At 31.6% G+C, this 18,039-nt stretch overlaps 1 protein-coding gene across 1 annotated transcript; it reads left to right on the plus strand.

The window, feature by feature from the left end:
• Positions 1-384: 384 nt before the first annotated feature.
• On the plus strand, positions 385-17,706 carry LOC148620846 (acyl-coenzyme A thioesterase 9, mitochondrial-like). Its single transcript, XM_088574683.1, has 14 exons — positions 385-446; positions 3,036-3,157; positions 4,099-4,144; positions 4,797-4,993; positions 5,923-6,006; positions 6,673-6,782; positions 8,175-8,248; positions 8,971-9,038; positions 12,035-12,146; positions 13,243-13,333; positions 14,056-14,141; positions 15,069-15,159; positions 15,676-15,829; positions 16,931-17,706. The coding sequence occupies exons 1-14, from the start codon at positions 415-417 to the stop codon at positions 16,972-16,974; spliced, it is 1,311 nt and encodes a 436-aa protein (XP_088430809.1). The 5' UTR covers positions 385-414; the 3' UTR covers positions 16,975-17,706.
• The last annotated feature ends 333 nt before the right edge of the window (positions 17,707-18,039 follow it).

Below are 18,039 nucleotides of genomic sequence, written 5' to 3' on the forward strand. Positions count from 1 at the left end.
AAAAATAAATGAAATGGAAGTATTCATAAAAGACGAAAATCGACTTAATCTATAGAAAAAAAAAACGAAAAACAAATACCAATGAACATAAAAAACGACAATCACTTGACTACAGGCTCCTGGCTTGGGACAGGCATATAAAATATGTGAGCTGGCCATGGTTAAGCATGTTTTTGTGGGAGCGCTCGACCCTCCCCTAACCTGGGCAGGACTTTGTATTACACTAAGATACACTCCCTAACCTGGGACTGTGGTGGGGAAAATACAACAATACAACGAACTTTAAAAATCTGTTGAATTCGGATGTCTGTACTTACATATATTTGCTTTACAATTACATGTAATTCTGAACAATATGAAATACGGATTTTTATTTTGATCCGTCTAAGGTCCTTCAATTAGACGCACCGGAAGATGGCTTCTGTTTCGAAAACTTTCACGAAAATGTAGGTTTTGGTAAATTTTGATTTATCTCATTTTGATGTCGTCATACATGTAACATGACGTTTGTACAGACAGTTTTCAATCTGATATTAAGGCGATGTTGCAATAGAAGCCAAGGGAACAAAAACTTTAACTTGTTTAATCAATTACTACACATTAGTATGATAGGAACATGTACATGTACTATATTATAGAAGAACTATTATGACATTTTTTCTATGTGCAAAGTCATCTATTTTTATTTTGTTCACTATTCCATGTCACCATTAATTTCTATATTAAAACCGTTAATAACCTGGGGTGGTTTAAACCGCACGACCTTGTCTACGTATATGTGCACAATTTAGCATTATGAATAAGGCTTACAGCAAATTTTACATGTAAGGATATACTAGGCTTTAATTGATAATAAGTTTGTTTGCCATTCAAAGACCAACCTGATTTGAAGGGCCCGATCGAAATTATTCTATTGCCAAATTTCCAGTCTTATTTTTCACTCACCTGGCCATAGCCAGGCCATGTGAGCTATTGCCATCACTTGGCATCCGTCGTCGTCGTTAACAATTATACAAAACTCTTCTCCTCTGAAACTATTTGACTAATTAGAACCAAACTTGGTATGAATGTTCCTTGGGGTATCCTGCATAGAACTGAGTCTGGATTTTTGATTTGTCAAAAAAACATGGCTGCCGTTATTAAAAATAGAACATAAGGGTCAGACAGTAGTTTTTCACATAGATCTCCTAAACCGTTAGGTTTAGCTGAATTTTGACATGGAATAAAAATGTTTAGCATGATGAGATCTATCTCTGGTCAAATTTTGGTTTTTATCAGTTAAGCCATGTTTGAGTTATTGCCCTTTTTCAAGGATTTTATTGTTATTTCTTTCAAAAATCTTCTCCTCTGACACTACTTGACCAATTCAAACCAAACTTGGTATGAATGTTCCTTGGGGTATCCTGCATAGAACTGATGTGGGGATTTTTGATTTGTCAAAAAACATGGCCGCCATTACTAAAAACAGAACATAGGAGTCAGACAGTAGTTTTTCACACATATCTCCAACCGTTAGGTTTATCCAAATTCTTTCAATAGTTAAAACAATCCATATTATTAGGACTACAAAAATCTTCAGACTCCTTGTAAGAGTTATTGTCCCAGAAAGGGGAAAAATGACTTTTTTTTAATATATTTTTCAGTCATTATCTTGAAAACTATGATGGATTAAAAGAAACTTTCAATTGTTGAAGATATGAAGCATTACCTTTATAAATTAACCTATCAATGATATTACTGATAAACTTTTTGTGAAACATAAACAACAAAGAAATAAGGATGGTTTAATGACAAGTCATCAAAGCTTGGAAGACTAACACATAACATTATGTACCTCACATATGTCACATCCCTTATATATTTTATTCTGCATTTCATCCTCTCTTAAAATTTCAATAAAATAAAATTATTTCCCTACCTATTGACCCAAGCTTCAAACCATTGGGTAGGGGAACAGCAAACAAACATATATACATGTTTGGCCCTATTTACATTAACTCTCTTAAAAATATCAGCATACATTACATACAAATACTTTAACTTACATGTACATATATCTACATGTAAACTATACATGTCATAAATTTTAACATGTATCTATATGTACATGTACACTACCATCAACCTAAAATTTAATTTATCCTCTTTTCAGAGACTATATTCCTCTATTGTGACTCCTCTGTAGCTCCACTAAATTAAGAACTGAGATAAAATTGCTTAATTCTAATACTTGTCTGTATTTTGCTGTATATAGCTGAAAGGCTATCAAACTTTCAAAATCATTGAATATATTTTATCATGTAAGTAGAGGAATTAAACAACAAGCATGTGTTGGTAGTAGCCACTGTGATTCTTTTCACATCATCGCCATCAGGGAGAGTGGAGAAATTAAAATTTATGTTAACATTAGTGCCTATTACTTTTAGGTAGGAAAGTTAACAGAGTGTTCGGATTTTTCCTTCTTAAAAAAATATAATTTAGGCCTAAATCAAGGGTCTGCACTCCATTTTGAAGAATATTTTGAATTTTGTCGTTTATATTGAAAAATAATTCAGAATTCCAAGCTTCATTCAGATGTATTTACAATGCAGTTAATTTGAAATCAGTTTTATGATAGGATCAGTATTTACAATGTAATATTATTTAGATTCAAATGCTTTTAAAATAAGCTTGATGTTGTCATATTTTCTTATGGATAGTACATGTACAGTACATCTACATGTACATGTAATTGATCAGAAATAATTTACCATGTCTGTTAAATAAATGTGTTTGTAGACCTTGGTTTAGAATGATGGCCCCAGACTCTAACCATCATTCAAAAACAATTATAATCTATTGTGATGGCTTTGTTTCTACATACATGTACATTTATAGAATACTGCATTTCTCTATATATTTGAACTTTTTAATATTTTCTGCTTTTGGGCATCATCATATTATAATTTTATGAGTTTCAATCCAGTGACATGACTGATAGTTGCATACATTTTACTATTTTTGGTGACTTTACAAACAATTTTGTTTACTTTCAGCACTTCCTGTGTTGGGAAATGTATTTGTAGTAGATCAATCCTTAGATATACCAGGAGGTCTAGGTTCCAGATACTTGCCAGACCTTGTAGCACTTCAGCACCTATAAAAACAATTCAAACAGGTTGTAAACAAAGAGTTGATTAGATAAGTACATGTACATATTTGTATGGTTTCTTGTTGTCAACAAGTAATGAAGTCTGTCCGTCATAGGTAACATATCAGAGTAATAAATTCATCAGAGATCAGCCTGTGTTGACATTTTTGGGATACATGTACCTGTACTTGCAGTATAGTTAATACCATTAGTACTTGATCATGTACATGTAGCACCACCATTTTAATTTAATGATTTTTTTAAGTTAATTGGACTTTAGTGCTTCAAATTTATTTAGTTAGTGGTGAGGGGTATGGTTATCAAAGTATGTGTAGCAATCTTTGTAATTGGTTCCAAGTCATCTGAGAATATAAAGAATTCAAAACAACAGCTAATTTTTTTTTCTATTTTACTTATCAAATATTGTTTAAATATAGATTCTTCTTCAGTAATGAGTAGCATAAATTTGCTTTCTACATTCTGTGGTAAAATTAAGATTTTCAACGTGGCAGCTGTAGGGAGCATGTGAAAATCTGAATTTTACCATAGAGAGTAGAGAAATGATTCTAATCTACAGTAATCTGAAGGAAAATCAGTTTCTCCCATAAAAATTTGTAGAAAAAATTGGAAATTTTTTAATCGTAGGAAACTTTCACAGAAATTTAATCTAATTTAATTAAATTTAATTTAAACAAAGAACAAAAATATAAAAATTAGATTAGAATTCTCAAATCAGCTCAAACCACAAATTATAAGATTTGCCCTTTAGATGTACATGTACAATATAAACATGTACAAGCAAAAATTCATGTGCATTAGTCAACTTGGGCATATGTACTTATCACAGACTGTGGAGAAGTTTAATAGCAGTTCTGATTTGTAGCTTTTGGGACTATTATAACACACATGTACAGTAGCATGTTAATTTTAATGACTGTTGATTAATTTTGTATTAATTTCTTTTGCAGCAAGAAGTGAGTTAAAAGAATTAGTTGGTGCACAGATCACTTGGGGGTAAAGTTTTTTTTTTTGTGTGCTAGAAAAATGTACATGTACTTTTCCTTTCATTACTGTTTAATGAAGAGTCAACTAAGAAATGTTTTTAAATGCAATGTGCTGTACTTAGCTATTTTTATTTGATATATGATTAAGAAAGATGATATTTAAAATGAAAGGGAATTTTCATATTCTGTCATAAAATATATATGTACATGGTATGAGTCATGTAGCCAATGTTAAATTCTGTTTCTGGCAGGCTCTTACAACATTCTGTCTGTATTACTGAGCTGTATTTGTAAGATGTTTGGGCCTTTTTTGTTGCCTTTGCAATGCAGAATTTCAAAGTAGCACTGGTCCATGATCCTGGACCCTCAATGTCTGATACAGGACCATTGAAATTTCATTTTCCAATATTTTGGATCTATCATGTTGTGCAATTACTTTTATTGACTGAGGACTTTCACTTTCTTTTTGTGGACCTTTCATTTGGGATGCAAAAAAGACCAGAAATTCTCACTCTCAAAGATAAATTTGAACTGCTGCAGTATTAATTTTTTTTGAGAGATAACAAAAGTTGAAGAACTGAATTTTTGTTTCATAATAAAAAAGACCTATTCATCTGCATCAACTTACAAAAACCACTTGACTGTAATGTTTGTGATTTTAGGAAACAGGTTCAGGATGGAGGAGGCCAGTCAACCATTATTACAAACCAATCAGAACTACCCATCAGGACAATGTCAGATAGCTACAAGGAATGTATGATACCTGTAGGGAGTGATGAAGTCCTTCGGGAGAAATATATAAACTTCATTGGAGGCATGAGGTTTGGTAGGATTTTAGAAGACTTAGATACTTTTGCAGGTTTGTACATAAAAATGTATTGTAGGACATTTATCTCTTCTTATGGTGTACTACCACTCATGGAGTAGGTGGTATACTGGAATAATCTTGTCCATCTGTCTGTTGGTATTTTACGTACATTTCCATTTAAAAATCAAACAAGTATACAAAGGTGGTTGGCACATTATGATTTTCTAAACTGGTATTTAATTTGCTTGTTTACTGTGAAAGTACTTTAATTCATGGATAAAAATTTTCATGGATTAGCGAAGAAACACAAGTTCCATATTCTTGAATTCATGGTTTTGAGGTTTTCATTACACATATCAATGAAAATCTCCTTTTCGTTTTGAACCAAATTTCATGGTTTGGCCAACCCACGAAAAGCACGAAAATTGGCACCCCCACGAACAATAGTACTGTCACAGTAGTACCTTTCTACTCTCTCCAAAGGAAAACAGCTGATATTTAAAAATTTCAAATTTCTGAAAAGAATTGTTAAATGTAAATATAAAAAAAACACACACACACACAAAAATAAGGAATCAATTCCTACCATGTGCCACACAGTTTTCAGTATACAATTGAATGTTTTTTTCTGAATTGTTAACAAAGGGAAATGGAAGTATTTCCAGTTTACATAATAATACACATTGTCATTTTATACTGTGTACTGGAAACTTTAAATGTAGTATTTTTTGCTATGTGTTGAATGTTTTTTTTGTGTTGTGAATTTTGTGGTAAAAAAAAATATTACTTGAAAAGGTCCTGCAAGCATCTTTTTTCACAAAAGGAATTTTTAATTTGTTTTCAAAACTACATACATGTAAATGAATAAAACAAGTATGCTTAAAAGAGCTTCACTCAAGGCAATGTTAGCTATCTCAGAAATAAGTGTCACTTTGAGCCTTTAGTTATACTGAAGCATATAGTTTCAATTTATTTTTCAGTTCTGATATCTTACACACACAGTACCCAAGGATCAGATAAAAAATCTCCGATCTCCATAGTAACAGCTTTAGTTGATAGAATAGGTATGTACATGTACATGTATTTGTAGTCCTAATGTAAGACGAAAAAGATCAAAATTATCAAAATTTTTTTCAAGAGTGAAAGGACCCAGACTTTTTGGCTTCCTAATTGAAAGGTCCCCTATAAGAAAAATAGTACCTTGGTAAATCATAAAATGATATTACAAAGGTTGAAGGTCCTATACCTTGGACCAGTGCTAATTTGAACTTTTGCAGACATTATCTCCTACTCTATAATGCTGTTTACAATTTACATATATTGGTGACTTACTCAAATTTTGCCAACTTAAACCTTCAGATTCTCTTATTGAAACTTAGAGTCTCCAATTTATACAATTAACTTAAAGAATTCTGTTATACTTACAACAATCCCCTCCCCACCAAAAAAAAAAAAACAAAAACAAAAACAAGTGGATATATATATGTTTAGATTTGCTTATTATCTCCTATTGAAAAGTGGAGGAGAGACATGTTAATGATATCTATCTGTTTGTCTGTCTGTCATAAACTCTCCTTTGAAACTTCTATGTCATTGTTAAAGAAATGAGAATACTGAAAATTAAAAATATTTTCTTACAACAATGAAACATATATAGATTTTTTAAAGATCTCATTTCTTTAAATTTAGATATTAAATACTATCCGTTAAGATTTTTTTTATTTGTTTAGAGTTAGGAGAACAGAGAATATCACCTTTGCGGGATATAAAGATGAAAGGTCAAGTTACCTGGGCTGGTAAAACCTCCATGGAAATAACTATGACATTAGAACAACCACAGGTGAGCTATATCTGTGATCTGTATAACTTTTACTATGGTTATTACTATGACGCTGCAGTAGCAAAGTACAGAACCTATGATCAGCCATAGTACAATAATCATTATATCTTCCCTCTCTTTGGAGGAATATATGATTCACTGAACTATGTTGGAACTGTAATACCTTTTTGGACTTTGGAAATATCGGGGAAGGGGGGGCATATGTTTTGAGGGCAAAAACAAACTTTAATTCACAGATTGGAATATGATCTTACAATCTTAATATAATATTTATTGTATAGTTCCATTAGCATCACGACATAACACTTCTATGGATATGCCCCCACAATCACCAACAAATATAGAATAACAGTGACAATGTGTGATATCTCAGTGATAAAACAATGACAGTGTGTGATATCTTGGTGATAAACAGTGACAATGTGTGATATCTTGGTGATAAACAGTGACAATGTGTGATGTCGGTGATAAACAGTGACAATGTGTGATATCTCAGTGATAAACAGTGACAATTTGTGATGTCTCGGTGATATCAGTTTATATTTTGTATGGTTTTATATAGTATTAAACAGAACTTCATAATTCTGTTTTATTAAGATTAGATAATAATAGGATAATTCATTGGAAAAAGTGAATAACCAAAATATGATCACAAGTTTGAAGAACGCAAAGATTTAACGAGTGTGTGGAACTTGTACAGTGCATTTTTGGCATAAGTGATCAAATTTTGGTTATTCACGATAACCAATTGATTATTTTATTTACATGTATTTCATAATTTCCTTCATTATTCATTCTTTATTCAAAATGAATTTTAAATTTTGTGAACAGCAGATTGATATTCCGGTTGTGACGTTTTTGCAGAAGAAAGTGTGAGAGTGAAATTACTGAATTTATTTCACAGTGTGAATTATCGAAAATGTTAACACTGGGAACATTTGGTAAATCTCTGCTTTCTATATAATAAAATTGTAGTTGTAGGTACAGTGAATTCAGTCCATACCAGACCCCTCATGGACTGTAAAAATTTTTCAGATTGGGTTTACCGAGGTTTACCTGGTTTCATCTGCAGGTTTTTAGTTGATTTAGACAGGTTTCACTGTAAAAGTATTAATTTTTGCTATTTTTGCAGTGGACAAAAAAAAGCAAAAAGTAGTACCCACAAAATTTATTTTTAACACTATAGCACGCATTTCATTTTTTGAAACTGCAAAAAATTGATATCTGGGAATATGTACACTTGACAGAATCTGAAAATTAGTAACTGTGAAAATAAATATGTTTACAGTATTATGCTCCCATGGTGCAAGTTATACCAATGTCTGTCAATATTAAGTTTAGATGAGGGAAGCCAGTGTATGCACCACTAACTGAAATGTGTTATAATTTTAGGAAGATTCAGCTGATTGGAAACAGATTTTAAAGGCAAGATTTGTAATGGTAGCAAGAAATCCTGTCACAAAAAAGTAAGATAGTCACCTTGATCATCTACTTTTTTCATACCATTTTTTATAAGAAAATTTTTCTGACCCCTGTCTTATTTACATATTAATGATGTCCTGAAATTTCCAGCAAAATGTATTGCTGAGGAGCAACTTGAGAACCCCTGTGATGCTAATTAGAACAGTAGTGCAGTTTTATATTTCCTAATCAAGTAAACTGAATAGCCCATTTTCATTAGCATATTTCCACTTTTAAGACCTTTCCAATTCCAAAATAATTGCACTATAGTTTAATTGAAATGACTAAGTCACAGTAATTAATGAACACAGTGACTATGTTTATCAAATACTTAATGACCTTCTATTTCAGGACTGAATATTTGAAGATGTCCTGTGTTAACTTGAACAAAAAAATCATTTTGACAGCTTGATTTTTCATTACACTGCATTTTTTTCTAATTAGAACCTTATACTACTGTTTTTGGTTCAACTTGATATTGCATATTTCTACTCTGTACACCTGGTCTAAGCTCCCACTTTTTAGTGGAGTCCGAGTTGCTCATTAGCTTTTGTGACTTTGTATATATTTTTTTGGTTATTTTATGTTCATTGTTGTGTATGTCTGTTTTCCATGTCTGGTCTCTGTCCCTGTATTACATTCTTTTGATTTGGCTAGAATCTACGTTCCCTTGATTATTACTCTTTGAGTATACATTACATTTGAAATTAAAACTTTATTTTTGTAGATCAGCATTGATTAATGCCTTGAACCCTACCAATGCCGAGGAGGAGGAACTGTTTAAGCTGGGTGAAGGTAGTTCTATATACTGTGAAACCTGTCTAAATGAAGCTCCTTTGGACTAAAGGTTTTTCTTGGTTAAGGCAGGTGTTCAGTTTACACATGTTCATAAGATGTATGGATTACACAGGATTCTGTCTTTTTTTTTCAGGGGTCAGTTTTGACAGGTTTCAATGTAATAAAATCACGAAATGTAAGGTCATCAAACTATGTATTCAAAACTCTTTATAGCAATTTGAAATAGAGTGGTACTGATTTCAGTACAAATCTAGATTAATTACTGAGTGATATAAATAGCTCCGCAGGTAGAAATCCCAGTGTTCCCACTTTATTACAACAGAATACTTCTGTGATCTTTTTGGCACTGTCTTTCAAGTTTGAATAGCTGTCAATTATAGGATACATTTTGAAAAATCAGTTTTTCAAACTTGAAAGACAGTGTCTAAAAATCTCACAGGTGTTCTGTTTTGATAAAGTAAGACACATGGGTAGAATGTCGGACAGATTTCTTCCTAGACATCTATTTTAACTACTTAACTAGCTTAACTTTATTTGTATTAAAATCAGTATCACTCTGATTCAAATTGCTATAAAATGTTCCATAATCAAAATCTAAGGAGAACTTGATCTCTATTTTGCATGTTACTTAGGCCAAAAAAAAATATGTCAGTTTAGGGTTGCATTCCTCCCAAAAATAGGGTAGGTCGGTAGGCATTTTCATTTTATTTTTTTTTTTCATTTTATTTTTTCTCGACTTAAGTTGAGCCTATATTTGTAAAATAGCATCATGTTTAAGTCATGAAAATGTTTGGTTTTAAGTAGAAAGTTTAATTTTTAATATACACACCTATTAATCATGTCATTTATTACAATACATTTATTTTTTGTTGGAATTTTGAACAAAATATAAGTACACTGTATGTACGCTTGGATTTACATGATATAAATCAGTCTCCTGTTCAAAGGCTATTGTGACCTGGTTTTAAACGTACTTTTGGTTTTACTGGAAATTGGCGGAAATTACCAATTTTGACAATTTTGGAGAAAAAATGTATTAGGGTTGGTCGGGAAACCCTAAACAGACATTTTTTTTGGGCATTATTTAACAAATTAAATAAAATTAACCTAGCTTAAATATGACACAATTTGTACTTCTTTACTTGTTTCCTAAGCAGGGTGGGAAACTCACTAAAATTCTAGCCAGTCCTGAATACATTTTTTCAATATATTTACTATATGTCTATATAAATTTTTCCTAAAATTAGCCTGCCCTGCCAAAAAAATAGCCAGTTGCAGGCTGGTAGGCAGGCTACTATTTCTAACTCTGTTCCTAAGTACATCATTAAAAGAAATGTCATTGATTCTTCTCAGAGAATGACTTAAAAAGAAATAAATATTATTAGTTACATAGTGATTTAGTGGTCGTGTACGGAATCTACCCTGGTCAGTATATTTCATACCTGGCAAGGCACAGCTGAACAAATTTACCCCATCAATGATTTTGTTTTTGTTTTTTTTTTAAGAAAAAAAAATAGTTCATACCCGATATTTAGATAGCAATAATTTTCTTTAATGTTCCGGATGTGTTTCAATTTATATCCATGTGTTGCCTCTATGGTGCTTTTGTTTCCTTTGAATTCACCATCATTTTATTTTTTTGTATATCGTCTGCTGTAAGCGACACACAGCGTTTGGTCGCCATTTTGGATGTAGTAAACTAAAAAATGATAACTGTGTATTGCTAAAATAGTGACCGTGTATCGGACAGACAGTGTCTTCACGTCACGTGATCAAAATACAGAGCGCCGATTAGTTGATTTCAACTGATAATTATCAGAGGTGGGGTAATTACATGTACCTTCATATTGCGACACCTCAGCAATGTAATACAGTTCAAATTTTGGTATCTATGTTATAATAATTAGGAGACAGCATGACATAAACTTAATTATAAAGTATTCTATCATCTCTCAATTCTATAATATTCCTGCTAATATGATGTTTTACTGTACACATTAAAATATTGTTTAAAAATCCAATGCTGACTGGGTTTGCGAAAACTGATATTCTTTTGGTAGTTCTTCTCCAGATCCTGTCAGTCCAGTCTAACATCTGTTTTTTGCATAATTTACAACTATTGCAAGAAATATAATGATGAAATTTGTCACTCTGGACCAACAGGACTAACCATTTTTGTGAACTCTGTGCTTGTTATAAGATATCTGAATATTTCAATTAACAATGAAGAAGAAATGTGTATGAATTGAAGTAGTATTTAAAAGAACCAACCAGATATCAAAAGTTGAAAGTGGCATCTCAGTACATTTTACATCTTATTAAATATGTATGTGTACTCAATGAGTAGGTAGTATGTTAAAATTACCTTGTCCATCCATCCATCCATCATTCTGTCTATCCATTATTCAGTCCTCCTGAATTTCATTCCTGTTTTGACTGTCTGTGGATTGATTGCTTTCAAATATGATGGGTGGCTTTAAATAGATTGGCCGATTTTGTAAGCGATTTTTTATTGGCCTGTGATATCAAAGTCCTATTTCATGGGACATGGGCATTTCACAGGCCCTTGGGACCAGGATTTTTTTTTTATCTTCTGTTAGGGAAGGAGATAGACGAAAAACTGGGCATAGTATAAACAGCAATAAATAGCAAGCAGACATGTCTTAGAACACACATAATAACTCAAATATGAAAACGAAATGGTTTAATGATATTTTATTTAGATAAAAAATATCCTAGTCCCAAGGACCTGTTGGGCATTTTTCTCTATTTTTGTCACTTAAATCTTGGCTCTTAATGGGGTGGGTTGATTTAAAATTTGGTGTGACATACATTGTAAGTAATTTTGGTTGCTGTCTGATATCATCTTCCTATACCAGTAGGGGTATGTGTACAACATTTTGGCATGCAGCTTCATGTTTTTTCTATTTATTCCAACAGATCAAAATCAATGTGCACAGATGGATTACTAATCACCTTGATTGTTTTTATAGGGAATAAATTGAAGAGACAAGAAGAAGCCCAGACACATTTATTGAAGCAGGCTCCAAGTGAAGAGGAAAGACTTATTATCCATGATTATTTCATGAAAACTATTGACCCAACGTAAGCATATTTAAAGCTGTCATTTAAAATGCTTATGATACCTTCTGCAAACAAAGTTTATAGGAATCACCTGTCTGTCAGTCTGTTTGTCTATCCTTATTTCTTGAAAGTGCAACTCCTCCCAGTCCAAATGAGAGATTTTGATGAAATTTAATTGATTGAATACCATATGTGAATGCATTTGAAGGAATATAATTCTTGTTGGATGGCTCAAAAGGTAAAAAAATTAAATTAATGGATTCACTAGGACTCCATTGAATGGGTTTTTTTTCTTTTTGACCTTGCTCACTGTACAGATTCATTTTTAAACATTAGAGTACAGTTAGAGAATACATTTGATAAAGATCAAATTCATCCACTGAAATATTTTTTGACATACCTTCTGTTAAAAACATACCCCAGAATTTCATGTGTAATGTGAAATATACTTCAGTTTCTGAACTAGAGTTATCTCTCTTACTTCTTATTAGATCCTACAATTTATTTAATTTCCCTACTGTTTTTGGTGTTAATAAAACAAATAACTTTCTTCCTTATCAATTCCTTTTTTATACCCCTGTTGAAAAGAGTGAGAAAGCACATTGTGATTATCATTTTCTTAAATACTGTGCCAAGATCAGTAGATATTAATCATCATATTCAAATTCCAATGTTTCTACGTGTATATTAGTAGACCTGTAAATATTATTTTCTGACTATTTAAGTCAAGCTACACAAATACAGATCAGGACTAGATGATATTACCTTCAGGAAACCAGTTGATATTGAACAAGTTCTGTGCACTCATTATTAAATCATTGCATTTTTTAGCACTTGTGATCATGGTATTGTTGTTCATGCTTCACAATTGATTATTCTTAAATGATTTGCAGAACATTACTTTGAGGCTGGTGCTATATAAAGTGAATCCTGCTGGACGTGTCCTTCCAAGGAAGAGCAAAACCCAGGTCACTGAATATAGCTGGTCTCTATATAATGGTTAATTTGATATAGAATGCACTTAAGAGGGATATTTTAATCACATTTTTCAAGTCAAATTATTATTGAATACAAGTGATTTTTAAGACAGGTTTAGCTTTTTGTTTTATATTTTCAGATCCAGTACTTTTAAGATCAGAGTTAAACCTGAGAACAGTATATGGATGGAGCAAACCAAACTGAAAAATCTTATAATTTGTTTCCCTGAGGTGAGAACCATTGTTAATAAAGTGATGATAACCCCACCCCCATGTCTTATCATTTTGATCAGGAAATTTTTATTTGATTTGATTTGCTGTTGTATTTTTGTGTTGTGTGTCTGTGTATTAAAGGATGTGAAACGTTTTTTTGAGTGCTTCATTGTACCATTGAAATTGAGTTCTGGAAATTAATCTAGCCAATTAATGTTTTGGGGTTGACATCATTTTTGGCCAGTTGAATTTTCAAATCCACCTCCCTAAAATTTCTAACAAAGTGTTTCCATTGAGATAATGTTCCTGTTAAGACTGACTTCATTTCCTACCACCGTCTTTCATAATTCTTTCTGATTTCTTTGAAAGATCTTTTGGACCAATTCAATTGATTTCTCTTTCTGTAGAAATGTCCAACTGTAAGCCTTGTTTACCCTAAGGCACGTTATTTTGGTGGATGTAAAATTTTTGCAATTTTTAAGGATAAAGATTTACAAAATAATGTTGGCATTTCTTGTTTTGGCAGATGCTTAGTGGTGCACAAAATATGTAAGCCCAGAGTAAATAATTCACAGAATTTATTTTTATGTTTGTGGACGGATAGCTTAAATAGGCCAAAATTAGAACCCTGCTGCAGGTCTAACAACTGTTTTCCCTCTAATGGTTTAATGCTATATTTAATTATGAGGAGGATTTAGTTTTCTTGAAGCATGTTTGGAATGATTTTTTCTCTGTTTCAGCAAAGAAATCTGTACAATAAGATATTTGGAGGATTTTTGATGAGGAAAGCCTTTGAGTTAGCCTGGACAAATGCAGCTTTATACAGGTAAAGTGTTTATTCTGAAGATTATTGTAATACAAGTGTACATGTACATTTAGGAGGCATTATTGTTGTACAAGTGTACATGTACATTGAGGATAAAAGTGTACATGTACATTTAAGAGGCATTGTTGTAGTACAAGTGTACATGTACATTGAGATGGTATTATTGTAGCAAAAGTGTACATGTACATTGAGGAGGCATGATTGTAATACAAGTGTACATGTACAAGCTGTTTACGGGGATGACCTACCTGTTGAATTTAGAAAAATATCATATTTTAATCAATTTAAAAACATTATAAAATCTTGGGATGGAAAAAACTGTAAATGCACGGAATGTGCTGACTCCATCTAGGTCATTTCAAGTATTGTATTTATTTATGCTTTTTATTGTGCTTTAATGCTTTTGAATTGCTTTTATCACCTCAGTTTTAGTTGCTTTTAATTGTAGAGCAATTTGTCTGTCTGGTTTTATTTTGCTTTGTTAGCCAGCTCTTTATCATATATGTATCTCTTGTATTGTCCATTATTTATCTCCATGCTTTGCTGTTATATTATGTTGGTCAAAATCTCAATATAGCTTATGTTTATTATTATTATATATATATCATACATACTCGAAATAAAACTTATTTATTTATTTATTTATTTATTCATTTATGTACATTGAGGAGGCATGATTGTAAGCTTGGGAAGCGTACATGTACATTTAGAAGGCATGGACATTACATAACATTGTCATAGGTAAAATGACTTGATATGATTTTTTGTTACTTGTACATGTATATATAAACTTGTATTTAACAAGTAAAGTTTAAATGTTGCAATTACATATAATTCATTTTCACATCATAATACAATCAGATGATATTTCAATGTTTCTACTTATATATAAGTGGACCTGTTAATATTATTTTATGACTATTTAAGTCAAGCTAAACAGATACAGATCAGGACTGTAGATGATATCGCCTTCAGGAAACCAGTTGAAATTGGCTCACTGTTATTTTTATCATCTGAGGTAAGTGCTGAATTATTATGGTAGGAGTTATTTTCTTAAGTTTTAAATGTGAATCATTGATAGGGTTGGTCATTTTTTATTGTATAAATTAAATATGGTGCAATTCAACACGGCTGATTTAGGCAATTAAACTGCAATACTAACTAAAGCATGATAATTATAGTTAAGAAAACACTACATATTTTGCAGATTAGGAAAACTGAAAGGCATACATGTATTTGCATGTATTAACTTATGCACTTTTGAAATTTACTTATTCAGTATGTTCAAAATCAATGTTGCAAACACTAATTTTCAAATTATTTTTGCCATGCCATGTTCAGCTGAATTGTTCACCGTGAGAATAGTGAACATTAGTACACCCAAAAAATTAGTACATGTATATCTTCCACCTATTCTGACTTTCAATGTTAATTAAGTTTTTACAATTTCTTACCTGATGATTTAAAAATTTGGAATAAGATGGATGAACCAAAATTATTATATCCACAGTTAATCATATAATAATTGTTTTAGGTGGTTTACACAAAGGGACCAATGTTACAGTTAAAGGTCCATGCTGAGGTTGTTAACCCCTTGGATTACAGCAGAGCTACCACAAATGACTTTCATTTCACTTTTGATTCATTAAAAGAAGATCTGCCTGCTGTTATCCCCAAGACCTATGCAGGTTTGTGATCTGATGAACTGCATGTATGGTCAATTAGTGTTCTATTATTTTACAGTAATCAGTTTTAATACCCATTTGTACATTCATTTAGTGAAGTAATAAATTTAAATTGTAAAACATACATTCATGTACAAAAGTAACAAGTGCTGGCATATGGTATTCAGCTGATTTTTTCGATAAAATTTGTTACTGTAACTGCATAATATGGTTTCAAATAGATCAACAAGAGTAAACATGTACATCTCATATTTGTTGCTTTGTTAATAGATGGATAAGATATTTTTACTTAAATCATAGACTATGTACAGGGTAAACAGATGTAGACGAGGAGAAAAATTAATGGGCAGACAGGTACTAGGGCAACAAAATTCTGGGCAAATGGACAAAGACTCAAGTAATATTGTCTACACTCTTCCTTGATGAACCTCTTCAATAATTAAGTGTCAGTCTCAGAATCACACTGAGTGTAAGAATCAGGCAGTGGGTGAAACGTGGTATGGAAAAAACCACGATTTTGAAAGTTTAATTTGATTATTTGCACCATCAAAATCAAGGATTAAATACAAGTTTTCAATATCAATTTGGTAAACTGAGTTATAATTTCATTGAAATGCACGTGAAATGAACATTTCAGGGGCAGATAACACTGTCAGAAATCTCACTTTTCTAACATTCTATTGAAAAATTTCTAAGGAATTCGAGTGATGCAGAGATCAAAGAATGGTCTGTTAAAGTAGAGAATGTATTCTCGAATAAAATTATATCAACAGATAGGTGGTTTTTTTACATGCATGTTTCTGATTTTTCCCTTTTTGCCTGATTCTTACAGAAACTTACACTTAATTTCTTAAACTTGGGAGAGAAATAAATCATTAAATTGCTTGTTTTACTACACTCATGAAAAAGGCTGAATTTCTTAACACTCAGGTTAAAATACCAAGATCTTCAACAGACACTTGTATAAGAACATAACATTCTTACATGGATTAGTATGTTACCATGACAACTTAAATTGAAGTTTAAACCTGAAAACTGAAGTTTATAAAGGGAGATAATTACAAATATATATATATCAGTAAATATTTTACTCTTTTTTTGCAGAATTCATGATGTTTCTAGATGGGAAGAGACACTTTGAAAGTTAATTTTGGTAACATCCTTGGAGTTTTTTATTGGAGGTGTTTTCTTCTTCATAGCAAATCATCAGGACAGTTCTTTACATTGATTTTTAGGTTGTCACATGATAAAACAAAGTTTGCCATGTGATGATACAAATGCAGTAACCCTTTTTTTATAATGTTATCTACATTTTAAAAGTGTTAGCACTTGATTCCTTAACAAAATAAGTATCAGGGATAAAAAAGAATGGATCTTTTTCTCTCTGTGTAGTTTGCTACTTTTTATACTCTGCCACACAATGTGGCTTGGTATTATGGGATATTCTCAGAAAACTTGCATGTCAGTCCATACCCAGATGATAGCTTTAAAGGTTATTGAAGGGTCTTTTTCAAACTTTTTGTAGTTATTTTACAAGTATCATAGAATAATGACAGAGAGTGAATTTCAGTTTGGTCAGATTTTTTACACAAAAAATATGGTCCTTTATAGTTATTTTTTTACTCTCAAAATATTTTATGTCCCGTTAGATGCCCTATTTTTGATGATGGGGAAATGACTGAGTAGTTCTGATTGATTTCATCCAATTTTTACCGTCATGAAACAGTTTCAATTGTGATATTATTTATTCCAAAACTTATGGTAATGTTTATATTACCTTAGTTATTTCTTAGTTTTGGACCATTTAGTTGTATTTTTTTCTTTTTTGTATTTATACACCTTATATTTTGTCATCAAAATAAATACATGTTGTTTATTAATGAATTGTTTAATTTTTGTAATTTGATAGTGCATGAAAGTCATAAAGACTATATTATCAGTGTTCTCCCTAGGAAGTTCAACCACATTCTAGAAAATTTGGAGAGAATCTTTTCCTTTGAAATTGTACACATACAACGTAGCATGACATTTGTAACACTGGAAAATCAGTTCAGATATCATCACATCAAATCAAATTAGTACAACACTATGGTGCTAAAAGGCTACTTATAGAGTTTTCCTTGAGTTGGTCAATTGCTGTAGGTCACTATTTATCAATGGCGGATCCAAAGGGGGTTGCATCCCTTTTTATTGGAAATTTGTCATTTTTGTGT

This window comes from Perna viridis, chromosome 3, assembly GCF_037379345.1.
Source record: "Perna viridis isolate PV_CMFRI_1.1 ecotype Kerala chromosome 3, ASM3737934v1, whole genome shotgun sequence".
Taxonomy (NCBI): Eukaryota; Metazoa; Mollusca; class Bivalvia; order Mytilida; family Mytilidae; genus Perna; species Perna viridis.